Source organism: Musa acuminata, unplaced genomic scaffold (assembly GCF_036884655.1).
Source record: "Musa acuminata AAA Group cultivar baxijiao unplaced genomic scaffold, Cavendish_Baxijiao_AAA HiC_scaffold_1119, whole genome shotgun sequence".
Classification (NCBI taxonomy): domain Eukaryota; kingdom Viridiplantae; phylum Streptophyta; class Magnoliopsida; order Zingiberales; family Musaceae; genus Musa; species Musa acuminata.
This window is the reverse complement of record NW_027021332.1, coordinates 123,311-139,519: the sequence shown is the minus strand read 5'-3', so window position 1 is coordinate 139,519 and position 16,209 is coordinate 123,311. Positions and strand designations below refer to the sequence as shown.

General features: G+C 39.2%; 3 protein-coding genes across 3 annotated transcripts; 1 reads left to right on the top strand and 2 right to left on the bottom strand.

The window, feature by feature from the left end:
- Positions 1-1,247: 1,247 nt before the first annotated feature.
- Positions 1,248-4,654, bottom strand: LOC135666709 (uncharacterized). The gene is made up of 4 exons (XM_065178322.1): positions 4,510-4,654; positions 4,306-4,423; positions 1,982-2,073; positions 1,248-1,523 (listed from the first exon to the last, which is right to left on the bottom strand). Exons 1-4 carry the CDS (start codon positions 4,523-4,525, stop codon positions 1,459-1,461), a joined length of 291 nt encoding a protein of 96 aa, XP_065034394.1. The 5' UTR covers positions 4,526-4,654; the 3' UTR covers positions 1,248-1,458.
- A 1,165-nt stretch (positions 4,655-5,819) lies between these two features.
- Positions 5,820-9,685, bottom strand: LOC135666704 (uncharacterized). Its single transcript, XM_065178317.1, has 3 exons — positions 9,518-9,685; positions 8,441-8,851; positions 5,820-7,694 (listed from the first exon to the last, which is right to left on the bottom strand). The coding sequence occupies exons 1-3, from the start codon at positions 9,683-9,685 to the stop codon at positions 6,060-6,062; spliced, it is 2,214 nt and encodes a 737-aa protein (XP_065034389.1). The 3' UTR covers positions 5,820-6,059.
- Positions 9,686-9,995: 310 nt separating this feature from the next.
- Positions 9,996-15,374, top strand: LOC135666705 (uncharacterized). The gene is made up of 5 exons (XM_065178318.1): positions 9,996-10,491; positions 11,540-12,284; positions 12,370-12,613; positions 14,061-14,123; positions 15,116-15,374. Exons 1-5 carry the CDS (start codon positions 10,089-10,091, stop codon positions 15,173-15,175), a joined length of 1,515 nt encoding a protein of 504 aa, XP_065034390.1. The 5' UTR covers positions 9,996-10,088; the 3' UTR covers positions 15,176-15,374.
- Positions 15,375-16,209: the final 835 nt, after the last annotated feature.

The following is a 16,209-nucleotide window of genomic DNA, read 5'->3' as shown; positions in this document are numbered from 1 at the left end:
TGCCACTCGCTCAATTAAGCAAGGGAATAAAAAAGCAAACGAGCAATGATGTTCCACACTTATATCTTTTGTTAGTGAAATGATTTCTTTCTTTCCTATTGAGTTTGTTGTTTTTAACTTAAGGATTGATCAAGGCGTTCTTGAATCTCACCCAGCAAGTGTAGATGCTAACAAGCATGATATAAGTCATCACTTCACTTTTGCCTTAGTTAGCCCAATAATAGATGCCACCAGCTCAGTCATGATCACGAGCTCAACTGCCATTGTCATTGGCACCCATCGAGGTTCCTCCACTTGACATGGTGCCAACATTCCAAGAGCGCCCAAGACCCATCGAATCATTGGCCGAGGGGGCACTTTGATTCCCAATCATGGAATTCAATGGATCATACCATCACTCTACCCTTCTTGAACCCAAGACTCATTTGACAGATTCGACAAAGGATTCCATGCAGATCCAATTACGATATATGGATTGACATTTGGAGAAGATACAACGAGTGTTCCAATAATATAAAGAGGAAGCACTGATCAACCCCATCTTGGATCAATTGCCAATCACCTAGAAAATCTAGGAAAAATTGATTCTAACAAACTTTCACCTATCGTTATTAGAGGCATTTGATGGCAATGATAACCTAATGGAACACATATTCCCGACCACATTAAGAGGCTCAGCACGAAAATGATACACTCACTTGAAGCCACTTTCCATCAATTATTTTGGTCGGTTCACGAGAGAGTTTGAACTTTACTTCCTCAGGAACGTGCACCCGAGGTTGTCAATGGTAACGCTTCTCTAACTTAGGCAAGGGGAGGAGAAAATGCTTACATACTTCATCACTCGATTGACCAATGAAATCTGAGACATAGTAGATGCCCATCTATCATTCATAAAATAGGCCTTCATAATGAGGCTCATGCTCTCTCACACCTTTTGGTAATTGATGGAAAAACCATCGGTGACAATACTAGAGAAATTTCAGAGGGTCAATCAATATATTACCACAAAGACAATATTCTTGGATAAGAATGAGAAGTCATACAAGAGCTTGAGTAGGACCGACCATAATCCACCCCCGACCTTGAGGTCACCATGACGAAACATAAATGAAAGACTCGAGTTATCTTGCCCAAGGTCGGAGCTGACCCCAAAAATATGACTAGAACTAAAGTTTTTCTACAAATAAAATATAAAAGGACATTTTAAAGACTCACCCGATGAAGACTCTATTGGAAAAAAGAGATAGGTCTAAATACTACTGATTCCACTAGGATTATGATTATATGCTAATCATCTCACAAACAACGGGTCCAATCATTTGTAGATTGATAAGAGGTACAGATCAACATCCATTCACCGGTTCCATGTGGCCTTTGTCTGAAGCAATTTTAACTATAGCACGCTGCAAACCAAGCAAGCTAAGAAATTATAAACATTGTGATCCAAGAAAGTCATCATACGTTACTTTGCTTGTATAACTTTGTATCCAGCACTTGCTTCCCGCACATGGCACACACCCCTGAAGCAGAAAATGGATGCAAGTGTTAAGAACACCTTCCAAGATTCATTTTGAACAAGAACCAACAAATGATTAATTCCCATATGCAATTTCTAAAGATTTAGCTGTTTGTTAGCATTATCCAAATGGCAAGGTGGCTTAAGTTCTGCTGACGAAAGTCACAAGTTACAGATAAACTTGCTAAACTAAAACAAAATAGCCATTGAGTGAAGATCAACTAAGGAAAGCTTTTGTCAGATAATGAGATAAATTAAAATCTAATCTAACCTGCATTCAGAAGTAACTTAAATTCATTATCAGGTTCTACACAGAGATCAACTTAGTGACAGAAATTGAAAATTCTGGTGCACATTAAACTCATGGCTACAAAACTACACGACAGAAGAATCGTCATGAGGACCTATAATAAAGATCACCAAGATGGTTAGCAAATGAATTAATAGCATCAGAATTCTTGCCTTTAGAGTATGCACAAGTATGACAATATTTTGCATCTTGGTGTACTTGTTGTTTGCAAATCATGCACTTGGTATTTCCATAAGGTGTCCATCTGCAAGATTGTAAACACCAAATATCAGTTCATAGCAATGACATGTATAAAGTGGTATGGCTAACAGCAATAGAATTTAGAACAGATAACAATGACTAAATGAAATAAGTTAACTGGTTGTTGGTAAAACAAGATAGGTCAAATCTTAGGAAAAAAACTAACCCTACAGCATAAATGTTCCTACTTGTGTAAAAGGAATATGATAAACATCTACTCTATAGCATAAGAAAGCAGCTTCCCGGGACTGAAGAATAATAAAACACAAAAGTTCATATGCCATATTGGTAACAGTTAAGTTTGATTTGCCATCGTGTTAGCAGTCACTATCCATGTTGCATGGACATGGATACCAAAATCTGATATGGACATCCATCCAAGTGTTTGATTTGGGAAGAGACAAAACAATGATATGACCCATGAAAATAATTAATATAGAGCCACATATGGAACTAATTTAAGGATGAACTTCTGCAATAAGGACTTAATGCCTATTAGTATAACTTCAGGTTTACAGATTCTAGATCACGTGATTAGGCTTGCTCCACACAAGTTTTTTAATAATCTTTAAATATTTTCACAAGAATAAATAACACAACTTCCAAAACATGTGTTTGGAATGACATTGCTGATGTGACTTAAATCCAACACCCAATATAACATTTCCAACTTTTCCTAAACAAATATGCAGACCTAGAAGTTTCCTAAACTTGCTCATCACTGTTGTCAATGTCGTCTACTAAATCTTCTCGCATTAGTATGGAGCTGAACATAAAGCATTTACAAGATGATGCTCAATTGAGGCAACATGATGGTTTGCTGCAAAACTAGAAGACTAGTCAGATGGTAGTAACAGTAAAGGTCTACCTCAAACACCGAGGAACAACCATTTAAGGAAGACTCAAAAGGAGGAGATAATGACAATAATTTCTGCATGTTGCATTATATCAAAGGTACATAACTCCCAGTGTTGCATTAACAGTGTGCCACTGGAAAAAAAAAAAAAAAAAAGGTGTCACCTTCATGTTATAGTTAGGTCATGGACCGAACAACTCACCAAAAACCGTCAATAAGTCATCCTTTTCCTTCAAAAGCAGAACTCACAGGTTCCCATAGTAATGCTTGAAAATATTGGATGCCACAAGTTGCTTCCAATGCTTAGAAACTTATAAAAGAACCCATTTGAACATAAACACTTGAAGTATTCTATTTACGGTATGAAACATGCATTGCAATCTCCAGAAGTTTTAGATCAGACACCTGCACCATATGCACAGTTCTAATATCTTTGTATATTCACTTCTATGCTCCATCAAACATGTATGCTTCACAGATCACTTCTCATTTGAATGATTAAAGTTGTGTACTCTACTAGCACCAAAGATCACTAAAGCTACAAAGTAGTTCATCTTCCCCCTCCATTTCTCTTGAATCTTCCTTCTTATGTAACAACCGTTAGTTGATATCCTCATGCCATTGCAAGCGTAACTAAGGTTTACATCTTGCACAGATTTTCGGGCCCATTTAACATGATAAGAATGATTGCTTTTACAAGAATGAAAAGATTACAAGTAATGCTTCTAGCTAGTTGACGCTCTATTGGGTCTGAAGACACTGGATGTACAGCAAACTTTGTTGATGTAATATAGTTTTCCATAATGTGATAGTACTAGGAATTCATGAGGCAAGGAAAACAGAAAACATAATGCAAAATCCTTGCAAAATCAAAACACGTTATGATATTTTACAAAGAAGAAAAAGGAAAGAATGCAATCTACAAGAAAATGTTTTATGTTCTCTGACTCATTATTTCCAAAAAACTTGGTCCAATCCCCCCCCCCCCAAAAAAAAAAAATCAGAATGGAGGATATCAAAAGCATCCAGAAATTACGATGAGATTGTGATCGTTCCTGAACAAGAAAGAGCAAAGAAAGTAACGATTGCTAGGAAAATCTGAAAGCAAATGTTTCGTCCGATCTGATTCATCTGTTTCCGGAAGACTCGGACCACTCTTGGATCCAATAGATGGAACCAGCAATTTAGCATAACTGTCGACATGTCAAATTACGGTTTCAGAACCTCTTCTATAACATAATAGATCGAAAACTATGAGCTGATAAATTGCCCTAATTTATAGTTTAGTTCGAAGGCAATAATCTAAAAGCATATCAAACCCTTGCATCAAAAGGAGAGGGCGTTTCTCTGGTACCGATGCGAGAAGAATCAAGAATAGACCTGTTCTTCTTGGAGAGGAGTTTGTTCTCATTGATCTTTCGGCCGCCGCTCTCGGTGGTGTTGCTGGCGCCCTCCTTCCACTTGTCCGGCACGATTACCTTCGCCAGCTTCTTCTCGCCTGCAAACGAAAACAGAGAAAGAGAGATCGTTAATCATACAAGATAAAGGAAAGGAAATTTTAGGGTTTCGAGAGAGGGTCAGTACACTTGTCGCACACCATGGTTGTTTTCTGATAGAGATCGAGCAAATAGAGGAGAGATTACAGACGAGGGGAGAGTCGAGGAAATAAGAACCGTAAATTTAAAGGTGTCTGCTGTTCCACGGAATATATGGAGGCACCAAGAGGTCCCCTGTTTCGGCTCGGACAGGGTTAAGCTCTTGGATCCAATCGCGAATATTGAGGGCAGCTGCCAGTGGAGGTTCCACACACGACCGCGTTGGATACCTGTTTCGGCTGGGTCAGGATTCAGTTTCTTCCTTCGAGCCTCAGCCCTCGGATTCGATGGCTGTGCGAATCTTAAGGCATATGTCTTTGGCCTCCGATAGGGTTGAGCCTTTGGATTCAAATGCTTCGCGAATCTTAAGGCGGTTGGAATCTGGCGGTCCAACGTGTTTCTTTCGTTAGAACCTGGAGCCCTCAGATTCGAAAGTTTCGCGACTCTCAAAGCAGATGCTTCTGATCACCGGTTTCGACTTCGGTTTCTAATACGCAAGCCACGCCGGTGGAGGACTACCGGAGGCGCAGAGCTTAAACGAGCGTCGGAAGCTCTCTCCCAAGAAGAGACTCCATGCACGTCTATTAGCTTCCAGATCCTTCGCGGCAAAAGTTCCCTGTGTCGCCAATCATGTGTCACAAAGTTCTCGTTTGCTTCTTCTCAGAAAAGGAAAAAGAAAGGTTTTGATGATTTCACTTTGCCTTTTATTGAGAAGATGGTAGGAACGAGTTCATCATTGCAGAGAACTACGAATGATAATGTCTGCTCACTGTAGGCAATGATCATGATCAGTTCCTAATTCAACTCTAAGGAATACATCAACTTTTATATCTCAGATCTGGCATTCTGAAGTATTTGTAGTAGTAGAGGTTTAAGCAGTAAATGTAGCATTAGTAATCAAAGAAATTTATGTCATAGGTAATCAGAAATGTATGGCATTCTGACAAGTACTTGTAGTAGTAAAAGTAGCATTTGTAAGCAAAGAAACTTACGTCAAATGTATGGCATTCTGACAAGTATTTGTAGTAGGAAAAGTATAAGCAGTAAAAGTAGCATTTGTATGCAAAGAAATTAATGTCATAGGTAATCAAATCAGATATGTATGACATTCTGATTAGTGATGTTAAAGCAATCTGCCGTAAACATTTTGGGAATTAACGCACAATTCACAAACTTTTGCCGAAATTCAATCATGCAATTGCTCATCGCATAATCACCATGGTGTTCAAGGCCGAAAATTTCTCGATAACTACCAGTTTTCCACAAGATTTTTCTGGTTGACAGTTTCTAGTGGGAGTGGCGTTATTGTGCTTCCAAAGACATTACTCAGAATTTGGTTGTCCAGACAGCATATACAACAGAATACAAGTTCCACAAAAATTGTGCGCTAAAGTTCCACGAAGCCCATCCCATAGCAAGGTGTTCAGTCTTTCATGGAGACTGTCCGAAACAGCCTCAGTAAAGGAAAACATTCTTTGCTTGATGAGCAAGAATGTATTCACTTTTTTCGGCGCTTCATATCCTGTATTAACGAACATGCTAAATTTTCTGTTTAAGGACATGCCGCAACTGAATCTTTTGACTCTCCATCCTTGCCTCCATCAACTGCGCCTTTAAACTGTACTTATGTTTGCCTCGTGGCCACTCAATACACCCTTTCATTCCTCGAGTCGTATGAAGATTCAGTGAATCAGCAGAGCTCCACTGTGTTATGCTACCTGGGCTTAAACCAACTTCACCGAACCCTAAGTCAGGAGACAAGGTTCCTTTGGAGATCATTCCATTTGTATGCTCAACTGAAAGTTTCTGATATTCTTCACCATTAGTTGAAGCTCGGGTTCCATTGGAGATCCTTCCATCTGAAAGCCTCCCAGGTTTCACCTCAACCGGTGTTCTCTTCAGGTCTTCAATAATATCATGTGTTGATGATCTCCAAAGCCTACATATTGAAGACACCTTTTTTCTTGACATTGCATTTGCAGAACAATCCATGATGATTTCGTTATTCAGTCTGTTGTTTCCATTCTCCTCCCAGTCTGCTACGCTCACTGAAGCATTGCTTTCTTTACAGTAACCATTAACAGATGGTTCACTCACATCAAGTGTATTGCTTGAGCCTTGCTCCTCAGCATGACTCACTGTTTCCCAGTCACTATCATCTTCTACATCATCATCGCTATCTATCAACTCATGCTGCTTCATTGGATGTCCTAGAAAGACATCTGTCTCAGGACTTGCCGTGTTAACCTTGGACGCATGGCTTCTAGGGCTATGATTACAGCAAAGTTGAATGTCTCTTTCATTAGTTTCTTGTCTTGGTTGGGGTTCTTCAAAAACAGCGTAGATGTCTTCTGAAGAAGGTGGTGGCTGGTAAGAGAACTCTTTTATCTCTTCAACAGTAACTGAGTTTGCTTTTTCTTTAAGCAACTCAGCTTCCCTCCTTAGTGCAACATCCATGTCCGCATCCATCCTTGCAGCCAAAAATGCTTCTAACTCTGCTTCCAGGTCCCTCAGTTGCGAGTATTTCTCCTCAAGAGTCAGCTTTGCATCAATTAACTTCATCTGAACCCTTTCTTCTCGCCATACCTCTGCCATCTGCAGCATCCTCTTCTCCTCCTCAACTTGTTCTCGGATATTTAATGCTTCCATCTTCAGTGATTCAATTTCAGCTTTGTCTTCGCCAATCTCTTTCGTGAGCTCATCACAGACCTCCTCAACAAGCTCACGTGCTTTGCATCCTTTTTTATAGTCCTGCAAGAGCTGCTTCGCAGCCAACTTCGTCTCAGTGAGTTCATTGACCAGCTTGGTATGGACAATCTCTATCCTTTGCCGCCTTTTCCTCTCTCTATCAAGGTCAGCCTTCATTGCCCCGATTATAGCCTGGACCTTCTCGTGCTCTCTGCTCTGCCATGATGCCTTCTCATCAGCAAGGCTTTTCAAGAATTGATCCAACTTTTTCTTTGCTGATCTCCGTTCTGTCTCAAGCTCACTGATGCAGGCATGAGCCTTTTCCAGCTCAGTACAGAGAGACGAAACAATGGACACTGTGTTCACATCCTCATGTTCCACAACCTTCAGGTGATTGTAGAATCGATAGACCTCCTCCAATGTCATTGAGCTGCCAGGGTCCCATTTAGTTGCCTTCTCCATTTCAGCACTCGGAAATCCAGCAAACTGTTCAACATGAAAAATATCAACCAGACTTACAGTAGCTGTTTAAAAAAAAAAGGGTGCAGGAATACATTCAGACCATAGAAATAAAAGGCTTCTCCTGTGGATATTTCCATATTTTGGACTTAAGACTGAGACAGGACTGGCAAAATCGTTCTTCTTATTTTTATTAGTGTGGAGATCAGTGCTGAGGGGATTACAAAGTAGCTGAACTTATTGATACCCGTGGATAGGGCTTCAAAGTAGAAAGGAGAGGTGCAGAGTGAATGAATAATGGCATTCATACATACAAAGTGCATCGTAGACTATGGACATGCATTGACAACCCTCATCAAGACTATAGATGAGAGATTCGTAGTGAAGTTGACTAAACACATAGCATTCTTTAGGATTGTTAAAGATGGATATGGTATTAACAACTGCTTGAGTTCCAGGATTGATGAGAACAGCAAGAAATCTAGCACAAGTCAGGTAAAAGGAAAGACACAATGTTTCCAAGGACAAAATACCCATGTCTTTTCCAATTCCTTCGAGAATCAAGAGTAAAGGGAATTCTATTTTCCTTTTCTTAAGAGCTTTTGAGGATGTTTCAAAGGTTCCGATTTGGATGATCTTGAACGAACTGAGCAAGATAAACTTGGTTTTTAACACGTGTACCATCAAAATGTGAACTCTCCACAAGATCCATACCAATCTACATAGAGAAAAGAAACCCTACAAAGAGGGCGGGGATACTGGTGCTACCCTACCTCAAGACATGGAGGAGTTCGTCGGCCTTCTCCTCCGCCGCCGCGGACGCCGCTACCGGCATCCAGAGGCTGCAGATGCCAGATCCCCGCCGCGAGCTTCCTCGCCGAGACTCCTGGGAGAGGCGGCGGTGCCTCACTGGAGCCGGCATTCTCGGCCTTCCGGCTGGGCTTCGGCGGGGGTGCCTCGTTGAACTTCCACCGAAGCAAGGGGGTGGTGGGGCCGCTCCTCCTTCCGCCGGAAGCGGGGCCACCCTTTCTCAGGCGGGCTTCTGCACCAGCACCGGGGAATGCGGGGTTACGAATCCGGCCGCGGCGATGGAGCTTCGTCGCCGCACGGGGATCGGAGTAGGGTGGCGGCGCCAGGGTTTTCGAGGAGAGGATCCCAGGGAGGCGGGCGGAGGTCGGCAGTGGCTACAACGTCACTTCCACAGCATTACAAAAAGAGGGAGAGCGAGCTATCGAGCAAACCGTGATCGCTCACAAAAGCGCAGAGAGAGAGAGAGAGAGAGAGAGAGAGAGAGGTTTAGCAAAAAATAAAAAAATAAAAAAGTATTATATATTTTTTAAATATTAATCTAAAATAAAGTATCAAATTAGCTTAAATTAAACATAATGGCATATATAATTATGTTTCAAAGGAATATGTATACACTTGAAAAAAAATCAAGTAATAAAATTTATACTTACCACTAAAATAAAAATGAATTTGCTAAAATAATTTCTACATCAATTTAACATTTTATTACAACGGAGTGATTTGCTCCGCATCAACTGTCACAAAATACGTGCCTCTGCATCGGCATCTGCATCATATAATATAATCACCCTCTTCCATAAAATAAAGAAGTAATGAATTAATTATACGATCGATCGAGGGCGATATGTGGAACCAGATCTCGCCTGAAGCTACCCTTCCTGTTTCGGCTGTAAGTCCCTGCGCAGGGAACACGCTCAGATGCACTATCAATGTCCACGTGGCTCTCTGCTAAACGATCCACATAATATTTGCTGTGCTGGCGGTGAGTGCGGCGGAGGCGAGACGGTGCACGAAGGACCTCGAGAGGCGAGCTTTGTTACCGCCACGTTGTAGCGTGCCACGACGCCCCACGCGACGAGACCGGCGTTCCACCGTGATTGGTGGGTCAGCTGCCGCAGTTTGTCATTTCGTCCTGTCAGAAGAGATGCGTGTGGTGGCCCACTGGCACTGTGCTTTGCTCGATGATGAGAAAGCTGTGGAGACCACATGAAGCGAAGAACTAAAACGGAGGCTTTAAATCCCTCCACTGTAATTTCTTTCTTTATCTCGCACCTTACAGCTTGGAAGAACGGTATCCTGTTTCATTTCACCATTTATTTACTTCGTCATTATTTAATCTTGCTTGATTTAGCCTTATTTACCTGAGTCCGACCCGTTTAGACTATTTAGGTGCGGCCATAGCACGAAGATCGGAACAAATTTGACTTGATCGATAAGTGGGTCATGACCGAATCCGACCCGTTAAGACCATTTAAGTGGTGCTGGAATCTCCGATTTGGCGCAAAACTCTCCCAAAAAATTTCCCCGTTTCCCCCCAAATCGAGCCGAAGGCTTCCGCCCTTTTACTCTGAGCTTGCTCTCCCTCGATTTCCTTCTCCGTTTCGATTCCAGATGGGCGACTTCTCGGCTCCTTCCTTCTCTCTCGGCCTCGATCTTGACCTCGCTGATCTCCCCACCGAAGGTGAGGAAGAGGAGGAAGAACAAGAGCGATCTCCTCTCCCTAATCCATTGTCCGGAGTAGAATCTCCTACCTTGGAGCTCTTCCGAGATCAACGGTTGGAAGAGCGAGAAGCGATTGGTCCTGGAATTGCGTCAGATCAGGAGCCCATCTGGGGAACCCCTCTGCCGGCTCTCAAGCGACTGCGGCGAGGCCCGCCTCCTCCTCGCTGTCGTAGCAATTCGCTGGTTGCTCATTCTTCTTTAGATGATGGTGGCGGTGAACTGAGAGATGATTCGATACTGTTAGACGATGACATCGAGGAGTTCTCATCCCCAGAAAATAATCCGAGTCGAGGTAACCAACGGCCGTCTTAGGGTTTCTGTCAATTTTTGGGTCTTATCTTGATGATTGTTGTATTGTTTTATGTTTTATCATGTGCATATTGAGAGACGATGCAACACAAAGAAGGAATCTTTGTCCAAGGTTCGGATCAGTTCTTGGAAAGACGTTCAGAAGTCAAAATTTTCCTATTATAAGAATATAATTTTTTGTAAAGAAGGGATAAATTTTTGCAGGGATGTAGCTTCTTAGAGTACCACCATAGGCTTTCTTTCCATTTCTTTCTACTCTATCTCCCTGCTTTAGGTGTTTTGCATTTCTTTAAGGGTTTATTTAAAGGTTTATGCCACTTCAGGTACAACACTGGATGGAGCGTGCCTATCCTTTTTTAAGGATCATGGTCACGAAATTTAAACTAGCTCAAATGAAATCAACTATGAATTCAGCTTCTTCCAAAGGCAAGTAAGCGTTGGAAGCTAGGTCCTGCCAGATAGAGCTATTTATGCCTTTGTCAGTCAAGAGACCCTCACCCTTTCCTGCCCACTTAAGGTTTTAGTCTCAACCCTGCCTGGCTACTGATTCTGACTGGGCTTCGGTTACTGAACCATCATTGAATTCATATCCTTTGAAGAAATTGAGTAATTATCATGATTGCAAGATTCTACCTGTTCTTGACTTTGACATCTGAAGAAGTATCTGCCATATACTCTTCTTGGATAGTTTTAGTTGAAATTCATATGGTTGTTCCAGTTGTAGATTCTATTCCAATTTCTTCCTAATTGGCTTTAGATAGTGAAATGCCTTGAGCAGCCTTTTCTAGCCACAGACAGTTGACTTTGATGATTGCCTATCATGCACAAATTTTTTGAAGAAGAATATATTGATATATTCCTCACGCAAATATGGCAGCAAGATTATGTTCTTAAATCTCTTTCTAATAGCTTACCTTATAGATTGATAAAGGACATATAGTTTCAGAATCCAGTTTTACTTTCATTTTATAAAATCACTATTACAAAAAGGTCAAGCTTAGAATTTCATCTGCTAATGGCTGATGTTGCAGATAAGTCTTCTTCAGTACGAAACCACATTGCTGGCAGCTTTTCAAAGTTTTCACTGCAAAATCATGGAGTCCTTACAGGTCAATCTACAACTAAGTTGATGGTGCCAAAAATCTCACGACCATTTGATGTCTTACCTTCAGCAGTTTCCCATGAAATCTGCAATAAGAAAGTGTTTCAGAATTTGAGTACTCCCATACGAAAAATACACCTATTGAGTTCAGATTCAGATGACTCAGCCAGTGAGGACAAATACAAGTACAAAAATAAAGTTGATGCATCTAAATTGAGGCATCAAAACCTAATTACAGAGAATGAACAGCAGAGAAGTTTGAAATACAGAAAACATCTGGAGGATAGTTTTTGGAAAGATTTTAATCCTGTAAATAACATAAACTTAGCCACGCCTGCTCTGGATGAGTTCTGTGAAGAGTATTTCAAATCAAAGAAGGATCCAAGACCAGGACAGCACAGAGAAGAGGATTTGACTTTTTGCAGTTCAAGAGTAAGTGGTACAAAAGCATTAGCTGATGAAATTGAAGGTTCCCATCAGCAGATAAGCATCTCCAGAAACACTAAGCCACAATGCAACTTGACCAATCCAGAACCTCCTGCTTTTCAGTATTTCTACCATGATGATATGAGGATTCAGACGCTAGTGAAAAGCCGGTTATGTTACTTTGTTCCTCTTGGTGCAGAACTGCATGGAGCAGAGAAACAACCTGGGACTGAAAATCTAAATTACATGTGTGATATCACATTAGATTTTGATTGATAATTATTTCTATCATTAATTTGACATGCTTTTTTACTTTGTTCTTTCATGTGATAGGAATCAATTCAGCACCACGGATGTTCGAAGTCGAGCCTGTAAAACCAACAAGCAGGGTCTTAATAGAAGTTTTAGGAAGGGGAAAAGGCCAAAGGATGCTAGTCCGAAGAAGTCATCAGATGCTACTGGAGATTGGATGACTCCCAAAAATTGCACTGCTATTCCGAAAGATGCTGGAAAAAGGCGAGTCCATGCATCAGGTCATCAATCTGGTCACTGGTTTACTGATCAAAATGGAAGAAAGGTAATTCACATGTCTCAATTGCTGATTGGTTTGAAGAATTTATAATAAATGATTAGAACACTTTGAAAATTATCAGACAATTCTTCTTGTTCCTTGTTTTTTCTCATGATTTTTCTTTAGTTGACTGTCATAACTACTCACTTTTATCCACTGATTTTTGTTTTTAATTAGTTCCGGTTAATGTATGACTTATCCGAATAGAATTGTGCAACTTTTAGAAACATGAAGAGATGACATGTTGCTGTTGTTAAATATATGGGCTAAATATGAACTTTGATTATCTTGTTACTCAATAGCAAGGAAAGATTAAAAGAAAAAAGGTACAGTACAAAAATTTCCGCAAACAACTGAATCAAGCTCAAAGTCACGTATAATTGGTGGTTCAAACAGACATCAATATTTAAGTTTATTCAGTCTAGAATCATGCAATTAGCCTTTACTTATTGTGATGTGTGTTAGGTTAGGCTTTAATAAACAGTTACACTTAAAATTTCATCAGAGCTTGTTGCATTCATCGGTACCATTTTTTGTTACTTGTATAGTGTGTCAGTATGTGGATGGTAGAGTGGCCTGCCTGGGAAGTTTTAGTTGAGTTCAAGCTCAAATAACACTTCAACGATCAGTTGGTCTGCTTGTTGCAAGCAATGGCTGATTGATCTTTTCAATTTTAGTACAAAAGAGTCCTAGGAAAAATAAGACACCATTTAGCTTGTCTTATTTGAGTCCTGAATGTGAATTGGAGATAAGAAACAGAAGAATTCTATGTGTCCCTTTTTCTACTCCTTTTTTCTTTCAATTCCATCTCTTCTTTCTTCTCTGCTACTGCTGAAACACATGTTTTTCATATCAATTTTCTGCTAATATTAGCCTTACCATTTATTCTCTATCTTAGGGTTATCTCAAACCCTTGGCAAATTGCTATTTATTAGAGACTGAAATCATCCTTGTTGTCTATTTAATATCTTAGCAACATCGAACTGTTGATTATTCATAGTTTTATTTTTTTTCTTTTGAGGACAGATTATAGCTTGATGTTTGCTGTTGTTTGAAATTCTATTGTCTCGAGAATTAATATCAATTATCCTTTTCATCTTTTAACAATTGGACATATGGTTAATTACTATTATTGTTATTATTAACATGTTGTGCCCTGGACAGCAAAACATCAAGGTATTAAGCCTTTTAAAATCATAAAATTTTGACCTTCAATGAATTTATAATGTGATCTTACATCAATTTATGCCAAAAATTGGAGAATAATATTTAAAACGAATAAATACATTTAAATTATTCTGTGACCTCCAATTATCCTAGCTTAAGATGGTTACAATACTTTCTTTGTGCTCAATTCCTAATAGTTGGCAACAATGGCTTCTTAAGTTGTGCCTGAATCTGTTTTCCTCTCATGGTGATAATTATTTTAATTTTGTTCTTTTATTTATTGCAGGCTTATGTAACTAAAAACGGACAGGAGCTGACAGGTCGAGTTGCCTATAGACAGTATAAGAAGGTAAGGTTGACCACTTCTTTCTTAATTGTATATAGTTGTCATTTGTATTTTAAATGTTTTAGTTGCATAGCTCATTGTCATTAGTATCACATATACGAGGGCCTGCACCATTATGTTTTCTTTTCTATTGTTTAGGTTTCTTTCTATATTCTGCCTCGTAAGTCCGTAAATTCAAGAAAATTAGCATGTCTCTTTCTTGTTCTGTTAGCTTGATGGATGTTTTATGTACATCAGAAAATTAGATGAATTCCACAGGGGTGAACAGTGAATACCAACCTGGTTGTAAGATCATATGTTATCCTAGAATTCTGCTGGAAAAAAAAGGTGGAAATAGCTTTAACCAAATTGTTTTTTAGCACAAAGATGAAGCCTTGTTCAACTAATTGGAGATGGTTTTTATTATATTCCTTCCTTTTAATTTTATTCAGATCTGTCTCAGAAACATTGGGAATGATGTTGAACTTGTTAATATTTAGGTCCATGTCTTTCGTCTTGGGATCACTTTGTCAAATAACTCTATAGATAGTGTCAAATAACCTTATCTTTCATAAAGAAAAGAATCCTTGGCTTGCCGTGGTCGACTTTTGGATGGTACTCTTATCTTGATTGTTTTGCTTAATAATAGTATAATTATATCATAACTGCAAGATTAGAATGAAAGGTGTGGCGACTGGGGAGATGGGACCATGGAAGAAAGATGCATCCTAGATGAAGGATCGGAACTGGCAAGGGGGAGAAGCCAAGCATCTGAATATTTTCTTTGCTTTTTGTTGAGTCATCTACACAATGAAGTCAATTTGTTAAGCTAGATGTTTAATTCTAGTCTTATTGGTTGAAAAACTATGCTGTATGATATACCCGCATGTTTATTAGATGATGTCACATATTCCAATAGTCATGATCGATATATCCCATCCAATTTAGTGGAATTCAGAAATAGTATAACTTCCAATAGGTGCAAATTGAAATGTGGATTTTTTTGCTTATGTCAGGATAGTGGTGGATTCAGGAAGCCGAGGAAGAAATCTGCTGCCAAGAAGAAAACGAAATAACGAGCGTTTGCTGGAGTCTGCATGTTTCCTTCACAGTAAGAAAGCAGTTCATGTTTTGGTCAATTTTAGATTACAGTATTTGGCCTTTTGGCTTGTGTTAATGCCATGTGGTAACATCTTAAAACTTCTGTACAGTAAATTCATGCTCTTTTAGAAACCTCCCAGACTATATAGATATTTCTGATTACTTACTGCTACAGCTACCGCATCTTCTCTGTTGCATTTCTGTGCATAGATGTTTACATATGGAAAAGATGAGCATTAGCTAGAAATTTGGTTGAAAGGGAGAGAAAAATTGAGCCTTGCCCATTAGATCCAAGGTTATCTCCAGAAAGCAAAAGTATTTAAGATGTTACTCTGGGAGTCTTGGTTACAGTTGTAGTTAAATATAATTTTTTTTTTGATGAAAAGTATTAGATAAAAAGTAGATAAAATTATTCATAAGAATTATATAATTATACCTAACGAAAGTTTGACGAATCAACATAGGTTGATAGTATTAGATATTTATTATAAAAAATAAAAGAAGAAAAAGATAGTAAAAAAATTTATTAGGTTTAGATGATGAAATTTTAAAGATAATTATGTAAATATTTTTAAGAATAGGATTGAAAGGGAATCGAAATATCGATTAGGATAATGTTAATATTATTTAGATTATAATGACTAATAAGATTAGAAATTTAAGAAGATTCTTACTAAAAGATCAGCTTTTAAAGATCAATAAAATTATAAAAAATGAGAAAAAATTATAAGATATAAAGAATTTGATATATATATCAAATCCCTTGCATCAAGATTTAGCTGGTAAACATTATGGAAGTTACTATCAACGAGTCAAATCAACTGACAAGTTTATAACACGCGAGTACAGAACATACGTTCATCAATGCTGCTGGAAAATGGTTGATCAACACAAGCTTTCCATTCAAAGCTCACTACCCTAGAGATGGAAACTTCATATTTGTCACAAAAAGACCAGCAAAATCCTAGTTTCTTTCCTAGGGGGGGGTGGGGGGGGCACATTTGGCAAT